Raw genomic sequence first — 23,604 nt, forward strand, 5'->3', positions numbered from 1 at the left:
AGAACATTTCCTGAAGGAACCGTTTTAAAGAGTCTTTCATGTCCATTAAAACTTGACGGGTTTTATTATTATTCTTCATGTGATAAAAAGTGATCTGTTCATCGTGAAAAAGACGCTCGCCCCCCCCTCAGTGGCACCATGTGATGGATAATTCAACCTGAGTCTTTAGAGGACACGAACCCCAGAGACACTGGAACAAATCCTCTTACATAAAAACAGCACATCCAGCTGAGCCTCCAATGGCTGCAGCCCATCCATAATATGAACTGCACAATTACCCCCCCCTTCATGTTTCATGTTTGGGGATTATGTTCTGACCGACAGTATTAGAAGCTCGTGTGATGTAGTTGTGTGCTTTTGTCCGTGGGGGGGGGGGGGGGTTACGTAAGCTTCAGGTTCAGGGTTGAACTGGTGGATCTGATGAGGGTCAGAGAGCCTGAAACATCCAGTCACACCTGTGCTGCTGCACTAGTCCTGTTTTTCCTCTAGATTGGATTTAGTTTGGCGTTTCTATTCCTCGGCACTTTTTGATGGCCTGGGGGGGGGGGGGGGGACTCCTCCTCCTGAGCTGCCGTCTCTCTGTAACGTCTTAAAATGATTAAACCAGGTTTAAAGGCACAAAGTAATCAAGCAAACAGCTGCTGTTACACAAAGGTTTGAGCTCATGTGCAGAAGTGGTTTACTGTGCATGAAGAAGGTCGATTGCAGGCCTCTGGGCTGCAGGAATCAGCCCTGTTCTATGGTTGGAACATCTGTTGCACTGATGCTCCTGAACTTACTGCATCTCTGATGATGCAGCCGTGTGAGTAACATCCAGCATGAAACTATGAGTTATCAAAAAGAAGAGGTTTGCAAGAGGCTTTGTTGGGAATTCACATCCCAGATGTTTCCACTCTGAACATTTAAATCAGTTCAGTCAGACTTCTATTAACTAGTTAAACTAACACGAAGCTGCTTTTTTTGTTCAAAGTAGGAATCCGACTCATTTCCATCGATGGTTTGAAGTGATTAAACTCGGCTGCATGGTGTCACGGGGGGTGGGGGGGAGGTACGGTTTAATTCAGTAGAAGAATTAGTTATTCTAAAAGGAAGCAAATCTAGAGGAGGAAAAAACAACTGTGGTGGACATCTACTATAGGAAAACAGGGAGGATTTCATGAGGAATCACTTTCTTATCTGGGAATATGTGGGATATGACCTCAGTTCTGTGGTATGACATCATCTCTGGGATATGACATCATACCTGGGATATGACCTCATACCTGGGGTATGACATCTCTGGGATATGACATCATACCTGCGATATGACCTCATCTCTGGGGTATGACATCATCTCTGTGATATGACCTCATCTCTGGGGTATGACATCATCTCTGTGATATGACCTCATCTCTGGGGTATGACATCATCTCTGTGATATGACCTCATCTCTGGGGTATGACATCATCTCTGTGATATGACCTCATCTCTGGGGTATGACATCATACCTGGGATATGACATCATCTCTGGGGTATGACATACCTGGGATATGACATCATCTCTGGGGTATGACATCATACCCTCTTGTATGACATCATCACCTGGGAGGACGCCAGTCAGTCACTGTTTATCGTTTGTCGGCTCAGAGCAGAAACAGCTTTTTAGTCACGTTATTTTAACCTTTGCAGGTCGGAGTTTTTCCTTCAGATGTTCATCAAGTCTTCTTCAAACAGACACAATCCCCTCAGTAGTATGTAAATTTAGGGATTTTTTCCATCTTCCAAATCAAAAGCAGCTAGTTTAATGAAATGTCATGATGTTGAACTATTTTATGGAGTTTTTTAAATGTCAAACTGAGTTTAAAGAGTTACTTTGAAGAAACTAACATGTTACAGGTTTAAATGAACAGAGCAGAGTCGGCTTCTTCTGAGGCTGAAATTCATTCATTTAAAGTCATTTCTTTCTTCAGTTAAATGTTGGAGCCAACGCTGGTTTCAAACAGAAATGAGATTTACAATAAATGTTATTTTGGGAGATAATGTGGCAGGAACTTCTAGAAATGCATAAAAAAATGTGTAATTTGACCCCAGTGTACAGAAATCTTTGAATAAAAGGGTGAAAACTGAGAAAACTGCTGTTTTATTACTTGAATGATTGAGACAAGCAGAGGATCAGAGAGTCCTGATGTTCAGGGTGAGTAAAACCTTCAGTTTACACCTGCTGAGGTAATCCAGGTGTGTTCAAGATCATTTTCCTGTTTTTGAAGCCAGTATCCAGCAACATATAGAAATAAACTCTTTGTCCCTCTATAAGCCCCCCGATAGCCGCCAATAACAACAACACAGCAGCTATGAGCTAACAGAGCTATGAGCTAACAGCAGCTATGAGCTAACAGCAGCTATGAGCTAACAGAGCTATGAGCTAACAGAGCTATGAGCTAACAGCAGCTCTGAGCTAACAGAGCTATGAGCTAACAGAGCTATGAGCTAACAGCAGCTCTGAGCTAACAGAGCTATGAGCTAACAGAGCTATGAGCTAACAGCAGCTATGAGCTAACAGAGCTATGAGCTAACAGAGCTATAGCACACGTTCATTCATTCATTCTTCTTAAAGTATTGGTGAAATAAAGACAGATTATGCCTTATTTAGAGGCTGCATCCTCTAAGCCCCGTTCACTCCGTTATATGGATCTCCAGTTATCTAAATATCTTCCGAAGGACGCCGACTTTCACCAAACTGTTCTCAGTGACAAACGAATTAGCTGCTTAAGAATAGCTGCTGTTATGTGGCTACTTGCAGCTATAGGAGAGCTAACGGAGGGATTTCTACACAGGCACTCTACTGGGACCACTTCATCCACACGCCCCCCTGCAGCACAGCTTATTCACTCCGGTAAGAACGTCCATCTTACTCTGAATCTGATAAATATCCTGCCATGTTGCACAAAACTATCAGCAGCAAACTCTGTGTGAAGTTAGCCGACTGTCACAGAGCACGGAGTGAATAAGCTGTGCTGCAGGGGGGCGTGTGGATGAAGTGGTCCCAGTAGAGTGCCTGTGTAGAAATCCCTCCGTTAGCTCTCCTATAGCTGCAAGTAGCCACATAACAGCTGCTATGAGCTAACAGAGCTATGAGCTAACAGCAGCTATGAGCTAACAGAGCTATGAGCTAACAGAGCTATGAGCTAACAGAGCTATGAGCTAACAGCAGCTATGAGCTAACAGAGCTATGAGCTAACAGAGCTATGAGCTAACAGAGCTATGAGCTAACAGAGCTATGAGCTAACAGAGCTATAGCACACGTTCATTCATTCATTCTTCTTAAAGTATTGGTGAAATAAAGACAGATAATGCCTTATTTAGAGGCTGCATCCTCTAAGCCCCGTTCACTCCGTTATATGGATCTCCAGTTATCTAAATATCTCCTGAAGGACGCCGACTTTCACCAAACTGTTCTCTGTGAGCAGATGAACGTATTTCATGCCAGAAATAAGGTTTAAAAACACCGGAGTTCCCCTTTAAACCGCAGAACAGGTTTATAAAATGTAAAATGATCGCGTTGCACCAGCAGTGGAAGCGGGTCGACTTTCTTCTTCATCCAGACATTTCAGGCTCGGTCAGACAGTAAAGGTGATGCAGTGCACTTCTGTGTCAGGACTCTGCATTCAGAAGGTTTCCTGAAGGACATCAACATCTGGAATCTCCTCAGAACTCACTGGGCTCACGTGTCTGAGCAGGAAACACACGGTTTATGGGCTGCTCTCTGAGAGCATCGTGTTCAAACACTGAGCAGCAGCATTAAATCTGTGGTCAGCATGTGACGTTTGAACCGCTGGGATTAGCAGAAACACCCTGATGCTGCCTTTCACTTTGACAAAATGGTATTACATAATGACAATGCCAACTTAGCGGTCTGTTACAGGAGCTCAGAGACCAGAGGAGCTGTGCTGGGATTAAACAGAGCTCACAGTCAGAGGTTTGCTTTCCTCTCTGGGTTTCTTCATCCTTTCCCACTCTGCAGGAGTGTGGGCGTATTATCAGATAACTACAGAGCTCAAACTAAACTACAGAGCTCAACGAGGAAGTCAGAATCACTGTTTTAAATCTTATATTCACACAAACGGAAGAAAAAACTTCCACAGGAGGAGAAAGCAACGTCTGACTGGTGAAGACATGAAAATGATCGTTTCTCTTTGCACAGACTTGAGTTAATTCAGCTGGATGGGAATCTGAAGGCGAGTGTCAGAACTCCTGTCATGGCAGGAGTAACCTGAGTTATATCAGGGGGAGAGGTTAGATTTGTTTGGGAGCTCCTCGTTGTGAAAACATTCAGATTCACAGGACTGTGACATCACTGCTGTGACATCACTCTGCTGTGACATCACTCTGCACCCCTCAGACCAGCTGCTGTGACATCACTCTGCTCTGACCTCACTCTGCTCTGACCTCACTCTGCACCCCCCAAACGCTGTGACATCACTCTGCTGTGATATCACTCTGCTCTGACCTCACTCTGCTCTGACATCACTCTGCTGTGACATCACTCTGCTGTGACATCACAGCTGAGGAAGGAGCTGTTCTGCGTCGCTGTGCGTTTTCACCAAAGCAGGTTTGAGCTTTAAGGTTTTCAAACTCCTCGGGTGTCACTTTAAAGTTTAAACTTCTGGTTTTGAACTGGTCAAAGATCCAAAATGGGATCATTTCTGAACCAACTCCTGGCTTCTGTGGCTGGTGAGAAGATAATGAAGTAAAACATTCAGACGCACTTCAGATGGTTTACAGACAGCATCTGAGTGAGCGTTCAGGAACGTGCACGGACTGAACCTCGTGCACGTTCCTGAATGACAGAACAACACACGAGTCAATGCAACAGGTAAGATTAACGAGTTAAACCAACCTTCACACTTTTATCCAAAGCTTCAGGTTTATTAAAACTTTATTGAAACTTTCATTTTCAGGAGGATATTATACCTTAAAGCTGGTGGTCAAACTTCACCTGAGAGTCGACTCTTCTTCTCTCCGAGTTTAAGACATTCTGCAGACATTTGACATGATTGTTTATGAAGATACATTTGAAATATTAAAAGGTGTAACAGGATTAGAGTCGATTTTTTACAGATAATATAGATTTATAACAGGTCTGTCTGTCTTGCTGTTGCATTAGTTGACGTAATATTCTTACATGAAGGAGACTAATTGATGCTTTTTCATGCATCATGTAAAGTGAATAATTACTTAATGGAAAAACTTCAGATTTACCACCTTAAGACATTAAATCAGGAGTTTAACTTCCTCTCATTGTGCTGAACGAACTAAATACACCAGCTTTCTTTTTGCATTTTCATCTACTTTTTATTCTGTTTTTCCTGTGTGTAGAAATATATAATGAAGGGTAACAGTTCAGAAAGAACAGACTTTCTCTTACTCAGATGCGTCATGTTTCATCCCGTCTGAACCAGCAGCTCTTTGAGGGTAAACTCCTGCATTTACAGATGAAAAAGCTGCAGAAACTCCTCCATCCGTCAGAAATGACTCTCAGTGAATGCATCTGACAGCGTGAAGCAGAATTAAAACGCTGCTGCGGACGTGCACGGTGTGGGTGACAGACGAAGCAATCAGTGAGGTGATGAAGGACAGGTGTGCAGGAAAACGCTCAGGTGACGGTGGTGGGTGGAGCTCTGAGGACACCTGGTGGACAGAAGAGGAACGACTGCAGACTGATGACGCTTTGAAACTGATTGTTTTGCTCAGAAGTTTGTCTTTGATTGATTATTCAGTCAGCATCATTGATTGGAAGCTGATTGCTTCCACCTGGTGGTCATCAGCAGACTGAAAAATATACCTGAAACATGCTTTAAGTAGTTTCTTTTCTTTAAAAGTGATGCTTTTTTCAGATCACGTGCACATCTTAACACCGAACCCGTGACCGACTTCGTCTTTATTAACTTTATTTGTGTGAAATATTTTCAAACTGATCCGTGTTTTTATGATTCCAGCAGCTAAGGATGAGGATTCTGGGGGAAAAATAAGGTTTTATTAAAGTAAAAAGAGTAAAAAGAGACGCTGTGAGGCCTGTAGGGGAGCAGAGAGCCGTAATATTCATGATTTCAACAACGTGCGCATTAATGTTCAGCTCTAAGTTACAGCCTCTTGGTCACAGTGAACATCTGCTCCCTGAATTATGCGAATAAATTGAATTCTGAAGCTTGTTTAAAGCGAGAACTTTCCACATCATCTGATCTGAGGGTGCAGAGTGATTTAAAAGTAATCAGTGGAGCTTTAAAACTGTATTCTGTAATGAGTGAGGAGTCAGTGTGATTCAATCAGGGCTGCATGGATGTGTTCACGAGTCCCGCTGCTGTGTTTCAGCTGCAGATGGATCAGTCAGGCAGCTGCAGATGGAGAGCTGCTGCATCAGGCAGCTGCAGATGGAGCTGCTGCATCAGGCAGCTGCAGATGGAGCTGCTGCATCAGGCAGCTGCAGATGGAGCTGCTGCATCAGGAAGCTGCAGATGGAGCTGCTGCATCAGGAAGCTGCAGATGGAGCTGCTGCATCAGTCAGGAAGCTGCAGATGGAGCTGCTGCATCAGTCAGGAAGCTGCAGATGGAGCTGCTGCATCAGGAAGCTGCAGATGGAGCTGCTGCATCAGTCAGGAAGCTGCAGATGGAGCTGCTGCATCAGTCAGGAAGCTGCAGATGGAGCTGCTGCATCAGGAAGCTGCAGATGGAGCTGCTGCATCAGGCAGGAAGCTGCAGATGGAGCTGCTGCATCAGGCAGGAAGCTGCAGATGGAGAGCTGCTGCATCAGGCAGCTGCAGATGGAGAGCTGCTGCATCAGGCAGCTGCAGATGGAGCTGCTGCATCAGGAAGCTGCAGATGGAGCTGCTGCATCAGGCAGGAAGCTGCAGATGGAGCTGCTGCATCAGGCAGCTGCAGATGGAGCTGCTGCATCAGGCAGGAAGCTGCAGATGGAGCTGCTGCATCAGGAAGCTGCAGATGGAGCTGCTGCATCAGGCAGGAAGCTGCAGATGGAGCTGCTGCATCAGGCAGCTGCAGATGGAGCTGCTGCATCAGGCAGGAAGCTGCAGATGGAGCTGCTGCATCAGGAAGCTGCAGATGGAGCTGCTGCATCAGGCAGCTGCAGATGGAGCTGCTGCATCAGGCAGCTGCAGATGGAGAGCTGCTCCATCAGGCAGCTGCAGATGGAGCTGCTGCATCAGGCAGCTGCAGATGGAGAGCTGCTGCATCAGGAAGCTGCAGATGGAGCTGCTGCATCAGGCAGCTGCAGATGGAGCTGCTGCATCAGGAAGCTGCAGATGGAGCTGCTGCATCAGGAAGCTGCAGATGGAGCTGCTGCATCAGTCAGGAAGCTGCAGATGGAGCTGCTGCATCAGTCAGGAAGCTGCAGATGGAGCTGCTGCATCAGGAAGCTGCAGATGGAGCTGCTGCATCAGTCAGGAAGCTGCAGATGGAGCTGCTGCATCAGTCAGGAAGCTGCAGATGGAGCTGCTGCATCAGGAAGCTGCAGATGGAGCTGCTGCATCAGGCAGGAAGCTGCAGATGGAGCTGCTGCATCAGGCAGGAAGCTGCAGATGGAGAGCTGCTGCATCAGGCAGCTGCAGATGGAGAGCTGCTGCATCAGGCAGCTGCAGATGGAGCTGCTGCATCAGGAAGCTGCAGATGGAGCTGCTGCATCAGGCAGGAAGCTGCAGATGGAGCTGCTGCATCAGGCAGCTGCAGATGGAGCTGCTGCATCAGGCAGGAAGCTGCAGATGGAGCTGCTGCATCAGGAAGCTGCAGATGGAGCTGCTGCATCAGGCAGGAAGCTGCAGATGGAGCTGCTGCATCAGGCAGCTGCAGATGGAGCTGCTGCATCAGGCAGGAAGCTGCAGATGGAGCTGCTGCATCAGGAAGCTGCAGATGGAGCTGCTGCATCAGGCAGGAAGCTGCAGATGGAGCTGCTGCATCAGGCAGGAAGCTGCAGATGGAGCTGCTGCATCAGGAAGCTGCAGATGGAGCTGCTGCATCAGGCAGGAAGCTGCAGATGGAGCTGCTGCATCAGGAAGCTGCAGATGGAGCTGCTGCATCAGGCAGCTGCAGATGGAGAGCTGCTCCATCAGGCAGCTGCAGATGGAGCTGCTGCATCAGGCAGCTGCAGATGGAGAGCTGCTGCATCAGGAAGCTGCAGATGGAGCTGCTGCATCAGGCAGGAAGCTGCAGATGGAGCTGCTGCATCAGGCAGCTGCAGATGGAGCTGCTGCATCAGGCAGGAAGCTGCAGATGGAGAGCTGCTCCATCAGGCAGCTGCAGATGGAGCTGCTGCATCAGGAAGCTGCAGATGGAGCTGCTGCATCAGGCAGGAAGCTGCAGATGGAGAGCTGCTGCATCAGGCAGCTGCAGATGGAGCTGCTGCATCAGGAAGCTGCAGATGGAGCTGCTGCATCAGGCAGGAAGCTGCAGATGGAGAGCTGCTGCATCAGGCAGCTGCAGATGGAGCTGCTGCATCAGGAAGCTGCAGATGGAGCTGCTGCATCAGGCAGGAAGCTGCAGATGGAGCTGCTGCATCAGGCAGCTGCAGATGGAGCTGCTGCATCAGGCAGGAAGCTGCAGATGGAGAGCTGCTCCATCAGGCAGCTGCAGATGGAGCTGCTGCATCAGGCAGCTGCAGATGGAGGTGAAGAAGCTTGTGAAAGAGTGTCGTAAAACTAGTCTAAATGTTTTCAGTTCACAGGTTTGAAGAAGAAAAAGACGAGACAAAATCTAGATTAAAACTTTGTTTTATTTTTCTGATCATGAGGAACATAAGTAAAAAGCATCGGTGGACACAGAATCTAACAGAAACAACTGAACACCAGGAGAGAAAGAAGGAATCACAGCAAACCATGACAGGAACAACAGAGGAATAGAAATAAAAATAAGTGCTTCATGTTGGGGGAATACATTCCTCTGGGCCGGATACAAACTGTACAAACATCTATGGAAACCAAAAGAGGAGCAGGACCTGGTGTCAACCTGCCAGCTGATGTGTCTCCTGCACCTGATGGAGGAGGCGGCTTGAGGTATTTCAACTACACCAGGAAGGAAAGGACGAGACATCAAATGAACCCCGGAGGATTTCTATAATGCCCATAAGTAATATATTATCTCTTATGTAAAGGTTTGATATTCCGCTTCCTTTTATGAAAGGCTTTCCAAAATACACGGGAAAAATCTATGTAGGAAACAGACTGTAAAAAAACAAGAATAACTCTGTAGAAACATTAAAACCTTTAATATATCCTTTATATTCTGTATTCTTTTGGTCTGCAGTGAAGAGCACTAAAGTGACTCCACAGAATAAGACAACAGCAACAGGTTCAAATATACATTCATGTCTCGGTTCACCAGCAGGGGGCGCACTCATCTCTGAGCTCCAATAAAAACAAGTCATGCTGAAGCTGTTCAGAACCTTCGGATGCACCATGAACAGAACCAGAACATGTTGGAGTTTGAAAAAACACCTTCTGAGCTTATAAAATGTGTTTCTTCTTAAATGTTCAAAGCAAGAAAGTCATCTTTGTCAAATGTTCTTCACAATCTGGGTTCTATTTTTGGGTCAGAAGCGTTCGGTGGATATTTGGTTCAGGGTCAGTGTCTGCAGGCCTGCTTTGAGTGACTCATAGAGGGGATAAGCTCCATATGTTTACCGTGTTCTCAGTGGGGATAAGTCTGAATTCTGACTCAGGAATCTCACCTGCAGGCGATAAACTGTTTAACGGCACTCTGCTCTCCCAGGGAACACACTGCTGTGGTGTTTGTTTGAACACTGTAATAATCCTGATAAGAACCAGCCTGGTCACTGAACAACCAGAACAACTTCGGCGTGATGTCACTCTGGGTTCTGACCTCAGAGCCAAATGGACCGGCCTCTTCCTTTAGAGGTGAACAGCTGAGCCTCAGCAGGCCTGGCTGGGTTCTAACAGTGAGTCAGCTCCGGTCCACAAAGGGTTGGGCCGGTGCATTTGGATCGACTACAGACGAATTGCAGTGACCTGAATTTGGGCTAAATGTACGGCCGGTTTAGAGGCTTCCAGCAGGCCGAGTTCTTTCCTTTCCCCTTCCTGGGGACTGACCGCTTTGGCTGCCTGGTAAAAACTAACCTGCTCTGTTTATTTTGGACTTGAAGCTCCGCTTCAGTACTGCTGGTTCCTAACAAACTCTTTTCCTGCAACACATCACAGAAACGTGGCTGAGACTCTGTGTGACGCTGTTGTCACATGACCACATGGACAGCGTAGCAGGACTCAGGCTGCTGCCCGACACAACCAGCTCCTCACGGCAGAAATCACGTGCACATCCTCATCAGTCCGTGAGGAATGAACCTGCGACAGCTTCAGGTTTCTGTCAGGAACATAATCAACCGGTTTGAACACGACATTGTCCACGTGTAACAGAATTAAAGACCCGATCACAGCTGGAGTCGGTGTTCTTTTGCTGATCATCCCACCATCGAGACAACCCAGATGATCAATACTCCATGATTAACGACTTCAGGAGCTCTATAAGTAACTGTTGATGTTTCAAATGTCCCAAACCTGATCTGTGTGTTGTTGCTTTAAGTTTCAGCGTCAGCAAGCAGCAGCTTTTCTATCTTTAACACAGCATCAATATTCAGAAACATTTGTACAAATTATGATAAACACAAAGAGACAGAAACAGGAGGGGACAGCAGACCATTAAACCAAGCAACCGAACCAAAGGACGTCGTCACCTTTATCAACCAGGTCTGCAGCCTGTGTGTGTGAGAAGTATCGGAAACAGTCCACGAGCCCCGTCGTGAGTGAGCAAACAGTCCAACAAGGGTGTCGAGGCCCCTCCCAAAAAAAAACAAGCTAGCAGAAGATGCCGAGGCCCCTCCCCCAAAAAACAAGCTAGCAGAAGATGTCGAGGCCCCTCCCCAAAACAACAAGCTAGCAGAAGATGCTGAGGCCCCTCCCCCAAAAAAACAAGCTGGCAGAAGATGCCGAGGCCCCTCCCCCAAAAAAAACAAGCTAGCAGAAGGTGCCGAGGCCCCTCCCCAAAAAAAACGAGCTGGCAGAAGATGCCGAGGCCCCTCCCCAAAAAAAACAAGCTAACAGAAGATGTCGAGGCCCCTCCCCAAAAAAAACAAGCTAGCAGAAGATGTCGAAGCCCCTCCCCCCAAAAAACAAGCTAGCAGAAGATGTCGAAGCCCCTCCCCAAAAAAAACAAGCTAGCATAAGATGTCGAAGCTCCTCCCACCAAAAAAACAAGCTAGCAGAAGATGTCGAAGCCCCTCCCCAAAAAAAACAAGCTAGCAGAAGATGCCGAGGCCCCTCCCCCAAAAAAACAAGCTAACAGAAGATGTCGAGGCCCCTCCCCCCAAAAAAACAAGCTAGCAGAAGGTGCCGAGGCCCCTCCCCCAAAAAAACAAGCTAGCAGAAGGTGCTGAGGCCCCTCCCCAAAAAAAAACAAGCTAGCAGAAGGTGCTGAGGCCCCTCTCCAAAAAAACAAGCTAGCAGAAGATGTCGAAGCCCCTCCCCCCAAAAAAACAAGCTAGCAGAAAATGTCGAAGCCCCTCCCCCCAAAAAAACAAGCTAGCAGAAAATGTCGAAGCCCCTCCCCCCAAAAAAAACGAGCTGGCAGAAGATGTCGAGGCCCCTCCCCAAAAAAACAAGCTAACAGAAGATGTCGAAGCCCCTCCCCCCAAAAAACAAGCTAGCAGAAGATGTCGAAGCCCCTCCCCCAAAAAAACGAGCTGGCAGAAGATGTCGAAGCCCCTCCCCCCAAAAAAACAAGCTAGCAGAAGATGTCGAAGCCCCTCCCCCCCAAAAAACAAGCTAGCAGAAGATGTCGAAGCCCCTCCCCCCCAAAAAACAAGCTGGCAGAAGATGTTGAAGCCCCTCCCCCCCAAAAAACGAGCTGGCAGAAGGTGCCGAAGCCCCTCCCCAGGTGGACCAATGGGAGGGCAGAGGGGGCGGGCACACTCACGTGCAAAGTCATCAGGGGCAGTGCATGAGGCGTGTGCATGCGAACAGGTGCACTGTGAGAGCACACCTGCAGGGGCGGAGTCTGTGGCGAGATGACGATGAGGAGGAGGAGGGGTCACTGGTGGTGTCCAAGCAGTCTGTGAGGAGTCAAATGGATGTCCAAGCTGCACGCGTGTGCGTGTGTTACAGCAGGTAGAGACTGCCGTTGCCATAGAAACAGGTGACAGCTGGGAGGCCCAGACTGAAACAGGTTGTGGTGCCTGGTGCGAGTCGAGCTGTGGAGCGTGAGGTGAGGGTCGCTGGTGTGTGTGTCTCTGAATGCATGTGCAGGTGTGCGTGCGTGCGTGCGTGCGTGCGTGCGTGCGTGCTCGCTCGCTCGCTCACAGCGGCCCGTGCTGCGCCTCGTACTTGGCCAGGATGTTCTTGCTGCGCCCGAGCTCCTTCCTCAGGTCGGCCACCTCCAGCCTCAGGGCGCCGTTCTCCTTCTCCAGGAAACCGGCTCGGATGGCGATCTGGTTCTCCTTCAGCCGCCGAGCATCACGGGACCGCTTGGCTGCCAAGTTGTTCTTCCGGCGCCGGGCCCAGTATTTGTCATCCTGCTCGAGAAGAAACGAGGCAGAAAGAGAGGGACGCACATTAATTTCAGACTGATGGAGGGATGAATCCTCCCCAGAGTATTTATATTCATGTTTCAGTGAATCACTGCAGCTGTTTCCTGTTTATATGTTTATCTGCAGATACTTATAATGAGGAGCAGATTAATATCTATGTGTAAATATAAACGAGTTGATACAGTTAAATGAAAATGTCTTTATTAAAAAATGAGACTTTAATTCCACTTATTCTATGCAAATAATGCAGGTAATAATACATACAACACCTGTCCTGGTATGAATCACATCTTTAGATTTCATCTATTTTTCCCTGAGTTTCGTCTCTCAGGCGACAGAAATGACACTGGAGGCTTCTCCCAGACTGGAAAACTAGATTTATACCGACTGTGCTTCTTTTTCCAGAGACAAAATGATGAATGTTTTTACTGAAGTTCACATTTTTAAGGTTTTTACGGCCCCACCTGTGTGAAGGCTGATTCATGACGTAACTGAGCAACAAGTGTCCAGATGTGTCTGCTGTCGGGGCCGGTTCTGTTCGTACAGCTGATCCAGGCATCAGGTTCAGTTTTAGTCCTCTTTAACGATCTTTGCTTTATTCTGACGGTGAACCAGCTGGTACCAAACCGCACGGGTCACAAAGAAGAACAAGAGAAAAGACCCGTTTGTCAGAACCGGCTCCAAATTACCTTCAGGTCATTCGGGATGAAGATCTTGCGCGCCTTCTTGATCATGGGCTGCGGCTTCAGCTCCTCGGCAGAGAACTTGCGCTTGCGTGGATCGAACATCTCTTGACCCGGCACGCTGGACAGAGCCAGGTCCGCTGGGTCCGGCTCATAGCCGACCGGAACCTGGATGGAGTCTGGGTCGATGGGGCTGGGAGTGTTTCTGGAGCTTGGAAAGCCTGCTGGAGGAGGAAGAGGAAGGTTAGAGCTGAGGGTGGAAGCTTGGACTGACGGAGGTCCGAATATTTCAAACCCAGAATCCTGATCAGAACCATCAACACGCTTCACAGTATTTCCTTCTGTCTGAGCTGCAGTGCGGAGATGCAGCCACCAGGTGGCGACAAACTCCCAGAAGCGGTTTTATTTATCTGTTTTCATCTCTGAGACAAACTATTGCATCATTTTAAAAAGTGTTTCCTGGACAACAAGAGCATCTCAGAACCTTTCGGATCTTTCATTTCTTTCCCTGACCTACAGTTCGGTCTGTCTGCTGAGAGCTGATTGGCTCAGAACATTAGATGAGGAGCAGAGTATGAAGGCAGGGCTGCGGTCAGCAGCTGATTTACGGTATGCAGCCACTTTTAATCTTATCCAGATTCACTCTGTTTATCTTTCATTTTGCTTCCTTTCCACCTCACTTTGTACTGATGTTTCACAGCTGCTACGGAAGCCCGTTGGTGGCAGAAAGAAGAAGCAGCCTCAGTCACAGCCTTCTTCTTCGTTGGTGTGTGGAAACTAACTCTCCTTCAGAGTCGGAGCGAAGTTTCAATAACTTACAATAAAAGTGGAAGATTTGATGGTTTCTGTCTCCTGAGAAGCTGAAAGTTTGTGTGAGGCTGGTTTTATTCGTGTTAAGTTCTATTTCAGATGCTTCACCTCAGAAATAATCTCAGTTATCAAGAATAATGAATTCAAATAAACCTGTGAAGGTCATCTTTCTCTTATGGAAACATCTGGATTTTACCTGTTAGGATTCATTCTGTGTTGCTGTTTCTGCTCATTATTTGAATCTGAAATAGAACATCTAATTAATTTCAATCATATATCTGAGAGAAAAGCAGATTTTTTCTTTAAGTTTAAAGGTTTGACTGCAGCTGAAGCCGGAGAAGATCGGCCTCATTTCTCCATCCAGCACAGAACAGCCGTCCTAAAATAATCACGTTGGACCTTTCTTCCCTTTGGTGCTGGTCTGGACCCAGTTTTCTGGGCTAACAGTTGGTTCTGGTGCTGCTGAAGCTCAAAGAATAGGCCTGAAACTTTCAGCTGGCTCTAAATGGACCTTTTCCAGAGCTCCTTTCAGAGCAGCCGGTTCTTTCCTCTCACGGCTGGTCCCTTTGCTTCGGTGTGAGGCTGCAGACAGCCTGACCCGAGAGGCCGGGTGGATGCAGGTGGAGGCAGGTGGATGCAGGTGGAGGAAGGTGGAGGAAGCCTCTGAGGGTGGAGGCAGGTGGAGGCAGGTGGAGGAAGCCTCTGAGGGTGGAGGCAGGTGGAGGAAGCCTCTGAGGGTGGATGCAGGTGGAGGAAGCCTCTGAGGGTGGAGGCAGGTGGAGGCAGGTGGAGGAAGCCTCTGAGGGTGGAGGCAGGTGGAGGAAGCCTCTGAGGGTGGAGGCAGGTGGAGGAAGCCTCTGGGCTCTGCAGGGCTGCACCAGCAGGGAGTTTCTCCCCTATCGGCTGCTTCCTGCTTTCTTATCACACCCAGGAGGCCGTGTGGGAAAACAAATATTCCAGATTATTTTCGTAGATTACTTTGCTATTTTTAGACGAGAGAGCAGCAGAATCTGCTGACAGGAATCTACTCTGTGAAAAGACTCGTGACCTGTGAGAACAAACCAGAGTTCATTTTTACATCTGATGTCGAGTTTCAGACAAATTCTTGTGATTTGGTTTTTGTTCGTTCCAGTTTATTTCGGAGCATTTAAGACTCATTTTGTTATTTCTCACAATCTTTGACCACAGGATCTGAAAGTGATAACAGAATGTGTTTTTTCTTTGTTCAGCCACTGAACTCTGACCTTTGACCCATTCAGGCAGAAAAAAGGCTCCTAACTCAAGGGATGAACCAGTGTTGTGTCGACACAGAACAGACAACTTAGCAAAGAAGCCATTTTAAACTGGATCTTTAGGCACTTTGTTACCAGCAGCCTGTCACAGAGACACATCATTTGTTCCCATTTCTTTAGCTGCATCTATGAAAAACAGCAAAGAAAACACAGTTTGACAGACAGAAAATAGGATTTCTGCAGCAACAAGGTGATTCCCAAAGAGCTATTAGCTGAAAACTTGGCATATCTCAGCATGGTGTGCAGTGTGTCCTTAAAACATTTGAGGAAACTGGACAAGTGGAGGACAAAAGAAGAAGTGTCAGGCCTAAAAAACTATCTCCAGCAGATGAACAGGATCTGAAAGTGATGTCCTTAAGAAAGAGGAAAAAATCCAGCTGTGACCTGACAGGACCTGAGAGATGCATCTGGACCTTCAGCTGATCCATCTGCTGTTGGCCCAAGCCTCATCAGAAATGGGCTCCATGGAAGGGTGGCTGTCAAGAAGCCGTTCTTAAGGAAGGGAAACAGGGAGAAAAGGCTGAGCTGTGCCAAAGGACACAAGAAGTGGACTGAAAATCAGTGGCAACAGGTCTTATGGAGGGATGAATCCTCCCCAGAGCCCGGACCTCAACATTATTGAAGCAGTGTGGGATCATCTGACAGAGAACGGAACAAAAGGCAGCCCACATCCAAAGAAGAGCTTTGGGATGTCCTTCAAGAAGCCTGGAGAACTATTCCTGAAGACTCCTTAAAGAAATGACAGAAAGCTTGTCTCAGAGGGTTCAGGCTGTGTTGGAGAATAAAGGAGCTCAGAGCAGAGATTCACTTTAAAGCTGCTGAGAACTGAGAAAAAACTCTGTACGTTCAGCTTCAGAGTTGAAAGATGAACTTTCTGCTGCTCTGATCCAGGACCAGCATCACGTGCACACACACACACACACACACACACACTGTGTGTAGTTGATATGAATGTAAACACGCTGCTGGAAACGTGTGGATGTCAGAGGTGCCGCCCCCTGGCCTACTTCTGCAGGAACACTATGTCCTTAAAACACACACACACACACACACACACACACACAGACACACACACACACACACAGACACACACACACACACACACACACACACACACACATATGCACACAGCTTGTTTTCTTTAGTTAAAGTTAAAGTTCTTCTCTTTACGTTAGAAAATGAGCAGCTGAGACCAGAACGTTTCTCTTCCCGAACACAAACCAGCCAGTCTTGGCGTTGCTCCTCAGCGGGAGGTCACATGATCATCTGTGAGGTCACATCTGAACTCTGCACCTGACACACCTGAGGTCACCTCACCTTTGCACCCCCCACCTGTTCTGGTCACACTGAGGTCACGGCTGTGAACTTTGTGAGTAAACAGGGAAATAATCCTCAAACAGGTGATTGTCCCTCTGTCTCATGTGAAGAAATGAAAGAAAGTCATCTTTATCAGAGCAGGTGTGACACCTTTTTCCTCTGAGCTGTGAAATAACTCAAAGTTATGATGATTACATTCTGACACTTCAGTTTAATCTGAAAGCTCTGAAGCAACTGTTTTACCAGCAAAGATCGAACCTGAGCAGCAAATGAACCCAACTGCTCCATCTTTGGAGGACTGCTGAGTTTGGGTTAGTAATGGATCTACAGAGTCCATCCAGTTCAGTCCAATCAGTTCTGATCAGTAACTCTGAGGCAAATAAACAGCAGTTAAAGAGACAAACTCGATCAGACCTGATGTCCGACCACCTGCAGCCGGCTTCCTGCTCCTCCATCACCGCTGAATACTGAGGAGGCTCCAATCAGCTGCTTCCTTTTGTTTCAGAACTGCTTCTGGTGACTAATGAAAGAGGTTCTGTTGGACCTCCTTCCTGTTGACCTGCTGCTGGTTCAGAGGCGCTGAGTGACTGCTCAACAGTTTAATGTACAACCTGCATTATATTATGATGCTAAACATGCTTATAGAGTAGAACCTCCAACTGATACCGCTCAGACCGGACCTCAGACCGGACCTCAGACCGGACCTCATCCCGGACCTCAGACCGGACCTCAGACCGGACCTCAGACCGGACCTCAGACCGGACCTCAGACCGGACCTCAGACCGGACCTCATCCCGGTCCGTTGTGGCGTTCTTTAGGGAACATCTTATCTTATTATAGCTCCTCATGTTTCTTTAGCTCATTTGGTGAAATCTTCTACACTAAATGCAAGCTCCCACTGCTATGCTGATGATACGCTGCTTTATCTAAAGGTTAAAGGTTATCTAAAGGCCTCACTTTGCTTCCTTTCTTTAATCAGATTATCCCTAAAGGCATTAAATGTCTTCTTTGAGAGGCCGAGGTAGCGGCTGTATCCATCACAACTGATTCCTCTCATGGATCCTTTGTGGAAAAGCCTCTTTTTAGAACTAATGATATTGGAAATTAAGCGGCTCCAAATGAAAAGGATTATTTTCTTCATCAGTTCTGTTCAGAACAGAAAGAACTAAATTGATTAGATATGGACCCAAATGAAGTGGATGATCAGTAAACTGCTTAAAGACTGAAACACTGAGGGAGTTACCTGCTCTCGCCGGGCTGCTGTGCAGGCAGTTCGGGGAGATGACGGTCGTGTGTGCAGAGGTGGAGGCGTGGTTGCTGAGGTCCATCACCGAGGGCGCCTGAGCGGGCGTGGGCGGGGCCATTATGGGCGGCTGGCGTGGAGCAGCGTGTGCTTGGTGCTGGTCGTGGTGGTGCTGAGAGGGGCTGGACGGGATGCCGTTCTCGGACAGGAACTCTTCCAGGTCCATGTACTCCAGCTGGAAGGTGTCTCCATCGTAGGTGAGGGTTTTGTCCCACAGCGTGGGGCCCAGGAAGGCCGACTGGGGGGCACTGCGCTCCTCCTCCAGGTTCTTCTCCTTCTCCTTACTGAAAGCTGCAGAAGAAGAAGAGTTCAGTCAGAAGAAAACCTCCCTTCACATCACTGTGGACCTCCAGATCTTCAGCATTAGTCCTGATTTAAGGACCCCTTCTGAGGATTTTAGAGGTGTTAAATTCAGATTGTCTGTCATGTCTGTAAATTTAGCTTCTTATGCTTTCCAAGAAATCAGTTTCATCATTCATTCATGTTTCATGTGTTAATTTACGTCTCTGCACTCGAGCAGGTGAATAAAACGTGAACAAATCTACAAGATCCAGTATATATATATAATATAATGTAGAAACGAGCCGGTCATCTGTCTCTGGCCTTTTTCTTTGGGTTAAAATTACTTAGTTCCACTCATTTTCTTCAGCATAATAACGAGATAAGCAGAGGAACACGTTTAACATGTTTATCACAGCAACAGAGAGGCTTCAGAGCTCCCTGAGGTGTGGTCAGGCAGACTGGGAGGTGTCACGATCCCACGGAGGATAAAGAGGTGAGACCACAGGACTGTTGGGACGGGAATCCGACTTTTCAGGCCTCATATTCAGGAAAATAAGGAATAATTCACACAAGCTGCAAAACTTCATCAGCTGACAGCGGATCTATTGCTATCTAAGAACTCCAACATGCAGGAAAACTGCAACAACCCTGCATCTGTGTTACGGTGCTCAGCTTCTCAGGCTGCCTGTTAATGAGCAAATACTACAGAGCACCAAAATAACTGACCAGCTACACTTTGCTGTTTCAGAGCAAGGACTGCTGGGGTCAGGGCGGGTGGAGGAGACCAAAACCACAGAATCAGTGAACAATAAATAAGGGAAACATGGATCAGGAGCATTAGCTCAGAGCTCTGCCGCTGTAAAAGCTGCCCAAAGCGCCCTCAGAGCAGCTCAATCCCTGTCTGCAGCTCAACATTCACACAGAAACGCTTTAAGAGTGTCAGCTGGCGTTTACAGATCCTGCTCGAAGCGACAGGCGCAGATCACGTTTGGATCGGCGTTCATAAAACGGTTCGTCTTAGAAAACTCAACTGGTGACGTCAGAAAAAAGAGACAAACACCAGCATCTTTTCTTGTTTTTATGAAGACAAAATGTGTCTCTGCAGAAATTCTGAATATATAAGGCTAGAACCAGCTTAGAACCAGCTTAGAACCAGCTTAGAACCATCTTAGAACCAGCTTAGAACCAGCACTGAACCAGCACTGAACCAGCACTGAACCAGCTTAGAACCAGCACTGAACCAGCTTAGAACCAGCTTAGAACCATCTTAGAACCAGTTTAGAACCATCTTAGAACCAGCTTAGAACCAGTTTAGAACCAGCTTAGAACCATCTTAGAACCATCTTAGAACCAGCTTAGAACCATCTTAGAACCAGTTTAGAACCATCTTAGAACCAGCTTAGAACCAGTTTAGAACCAGCTTAGAACCAGTTTAGAACCAGCTTAGAACCACCTTAAAACCAGCTTAGAACCACCACTGAACCAGCTTAGAACCAGCTTAGAACCAGCTTAGAACCACCACTGAACCAGCTTAGAACCAGCTTGGAACCATCTTAGAACCAGCTTAGAACCAGCTTAGAACCAGCTTAGAACCAGCTTAGAACCAGCACTGAACCAGCACTGAACCATCTTAGAACCAGCTTAGAACCAGCTTGGAACCAGCTTAGAACCATCTTAGAACCAGCTTGGAACCAGCACTGAACCAGCTTAGAACCACCACTGAACCAGCACTGAACCAGCTTAGAACCACCACTGAACCAGCTTAGAACCATCTTAGAACCAGCTTAGAACCAGCTTGGAACCATCTTAGAACCAGCTTAGAACCAGCTTAGAACCAGTTTAGAACCAGCTTAGAACCAGCTTAGAACCAGCTTAGAACCAGCTTAGAACCAGCACTGAACCAGCTTGGAACCAGCTTAGAACCAGCTTAGAACCAGCTTAGAACCATCTTAGAACCAGTTTAGAACCATCTTAGAACCAGCTTAGAACCAGTTTAGAACCAGCTTAGAACCATCTTAGAACCATCTTAGAACCAGCTTAGAACCATCTTAGAACCAGTTTAGAACCATCTTAGAACCAGCTTAGAACCAGTTTAGAACCAGCTTAGAACCAGTTTAGAACCAGCTTAGAACCACCTTAAAACCAGCTTAGAACCACCACTGAACCAGCTTAGAACCAGCTTAGAACCAGCTTAGAACCACCACTGAACCAGCTTAGAACCAGCTTGGAACCATCTTAGAACCAGCTTAGAACCAGCTTAGAACCAGCTTAGAACCAGCTTAGAACCAGCACTGAACCAGCACTGAACCATCTTAGAACCAGCTTAGAACCAGCACTGAACCAGCTTGGAACCATCTTAGAACCAGCTTAGAACCAGCTTGGAACCATCTTAGAACCAGCTTAGAACCAGCTTAGAACCAGTTTAGAACCAGCTTAGAACCAGCTTAGAACCAGCTTAGAACCAGCTTAGAACCAGCACTGAACCAGCTTAGAACCAGCACTGAACCAGCTTAGAACCAGCTTAGAACCAGCTTAGAACCAGCACTGGTTGTCTGACTGTGTCAGAACAAAGAGGGAATATGATAGTTCACCCACCATCACTGGGTGCAGACCAGAGCGGGCTTCCTGAAGCCAGCCAATCAAAAGAAGGATGGACGGGGGACGCTTGTTTCTGACAGTTTCACCTTCTGAGCTGCATAAAGGGGAAGTAGCAGATAAAAAAGGACTTTCCTGAACTGGGAATCGTGTAAAGATGCTCCAGTGAAAGTGTAACAGAACACAGAAGGTTCTGAACATAAAGCCTGTTTAACATCAGCAGAGCTTCATCAGCTCCAGGGGCTGACCTCTGACCTCTGACCCGCCCACAGACGAGAATCAATACTGTTTACGCTCTGTCTGAGTGTGTGACAGCTGGACTCAGTCAGAGTTCATCACAAACCTTTCATTTGACCTCTTAATGCTTTAGTTTTACTGTCTCAGAACAGCCACCTTTTCAGGAGATAGAAAAACGAGTAAAAACTGCACAGAACCAACGGGTTTATGAGCTCTGAGAGCCACGTTTGAGCCGTGCGGAGCGCCTGGTGAAGGCAGGCAGGACACCCTGCTGTGCTTTGGTTCTTCTCATGTCCTTTAAACACAACATGTTTTATCCTTTAAGTCAACTGAGTCAAAGTGAACAGAACAGGTGAAGATTATTCAGATGGAAACAACTCATCTCAGTAACTGTTTGATTCATTGGTTTGATTTTTCCAACAGGCTGATCCCATAATGTCAGACATTAAAGGACTTAAAGGACAGATACTTTAGCCTCCTAATGTCAGGATGGAGAGAAAATGAATGATTATTCTGAGGATCTGGCTTTATCTGCACTCAGACTGCCCTGACTGCCTGGAAGGGAAACTTTGAGCCTGCAGGAGTTGATCGGAGACATATTTCATGCTTACAGAGAGGCTCAGAGCTGCAGCGGATTCCTCAGCAATCATTTTAAAACTCTCAAAGGAAGCAGGAAGACAGAAAGACCGGAGTCAGGCTTCACCTTCATGATGCAGCGGCAGCTTCATCGGGTTCTCCAGCAGGGACTTCAGCACTCCGTGCGTCGCCGGCCGGAGAAACCCGGGGTGTCGGGACATCTTCTCCATCACGCGTCCGCGCTCCAACCGGAGAAACGGCCGAGAAGAGACGAGGCAGCCGCAGATACCGGAGCGAGAAGCGACCTGTCAGCGGCGGCGTCGGGATCTCTGCAGAACATGGACAGCCACGCCAGGAAAGTGCGAAACACAGCTCAGGATCAACAGCGCGAGAATTAACGCCAAGTTCGTGCTGCGGGCGCGTGCGGCGGTGCCTGAGCGGGAGGATGCTGACAGACCGAGACCCGATCCCATGTGTGACAACTGAGGACTGCTGACGTCAACCAGCGAGCCAGGCACCCGCCTCTCCACACGCGCACACACACGTACAAGCGCGCGCACAGACACGCGCGCATTTACCGGCCACTGAGCTGTGATGCTGGAACTAAACTGCAGTTTTAAGGAAATTAACTTTTATTACAGTTTTTATTCGAAGGTGTAAAAAGTAAAAAGACGGGATGCCTTCATTATTACACCTGAGGCTGAAAACAGAGTTAAAATACAAATAATTCACCCAGATAAAGACGGGATGCCTTCATTATTACACCTGAGGCTGAAAACTGAGTTAAAATACAAATAATTCATCCAGATAAAGACGGGATGCCTTCATTATTACACCTGAGGCTGAAAACAGAGTTAAAATACAAATAATTCATCCAGATAAAGACGGGATGCCTTCATTATTACACCTGAGGCTGAAAACAGAGTAAAAATACAAATAATTCATCCAGATAAAGACGGGATGCCTTCATTATTACACCTGAGGCTGAAAACAGAGTTAAAATACAAATAATTCACCCAGATAAAGACGGGATGCCTTCATTATTACACCTGAGGCTGAAAACTGAGTTAAAATACAAATAATTCATCCAGATAAAGACGGGATGCCTTCATTATTACACCTGAGGCTGAAAACAGAGTTAAAATACAAATAATTAATCCAGATAAAGACGGGACGCCTTCATTATTACACCTGAGGCTGAAAACAGAGTTAAAATACAAATAATTCACCCAGATAAAGACGGGGTGCCTTCATTATTACACCTGAGGCTGAAAACAGGGTTAAAATACAAATAATCCATCCAGATAAAGACGGGATGCCTTCATTATTACACCTGAGGCTGAAAACAGAGTTAAAATACAAATAATTCACCCAGATAAAGACGGGGTGCCTTCATTATTACACCTGAGGCTGAAAACAGAGTTAAAATACAAATAATTCATCCAGATAAAGACGGGATGCCTTCATTATTACACCTGAGGCTGAAAACAGAGTTAAAATACAAATAATTCATCCAGATAAAGACGGGATGCCTTCATTATTACACCTGAGGCTGAAAACAGAGTTAAAATACAAATAATTCATCCAGATAAAGACCCTTTTGCTCTGAAACCGAGGTGTTTGCGGATTGGAGGGATGATTACCATAAAATAATGTCTCTAATTGTTGATAATCAGCAGCCGGATGCAGGCTGTAAACTCAGAACAGAATGAAAGAGCCAACAGGTGTTTGCTGATATCAGTTTAAAGTTGTCTTTCTGCTGCTTCATGCATGCTTTTCATGATTGTTAACACTGTTTCCTTTACTTGTGATTATTTCTCTCTGACACGCGCACGCACACGGGCGCGCGCACACGCACACATCGAGCTTGGAGAGAAAAATGCTGGGTCACATGAGTGGGCCGGTTTGACCTACTTTCATCCAATCAGAGGC

The 23,604-nt window shown here is 47.0% G+C and overlaps 1 protein-coding gene across 4 annotated transcripts; it reads right to left on the reverse strand.

Annotated features, from left to right (window-relative positions):
- Positions 1-8,745: 8,745 nt before the first annotated feature.
- On the reverse strand, positions 8,746-22,166 carry hlfb (HLF transcription factor, PAR bZIP family member b). Of its 4 annotated transcripts, none has more exons than XM_072373768.1 (4): positions 21,800-22,166; positions 17,923-18,273; positions 13,267-13,481; positions 8,746-12,562 (listed from the first exon to the last, which is right to left on the reverse strand). In XM_072373768.1, exons 1-4 carry the CDS (start codon positions 21,900-21,902, stop codon positions 12,347-12,349), a joined length of 885 nt encoding a protein of 294 aa, XP_072229869.1. In that variant the 5' UTR covers positions 21,903-22,166; the 3' UTR covers positions 8,746-12,346. The 4 variants fall into 4 exon arrangements, with proteins under 4 accessions (XP_072229869.1, XP_072229868.1, XP_072229867.1 ...); XM_072373767.1 differs by having other exon boundaries at positions 8,746-12,565; XM_072373766.1 differs by having other exon boundaries at positions 13,267-13,484; positions 21,800-22,165.
- Positions 22,167-23,604: the final 1,438 nt, after the last annotated feature.

This window comes from Leuresthes tenuis, unplaced genomic scaffold (assembly GCF_036924035.1).
Source record: "Leuresthes tenuis unplaced genomic scaffold, fLeuTen1.0.hap1 SCAF_20, whole genome shotgun sequence".
Lineage (NCBI taxonomy): Eukaryota > Metazoa > Chordata > Actinopteri > Atheriniformes > Atherinopsidae > Leuresthes > Leuresthes tenuis.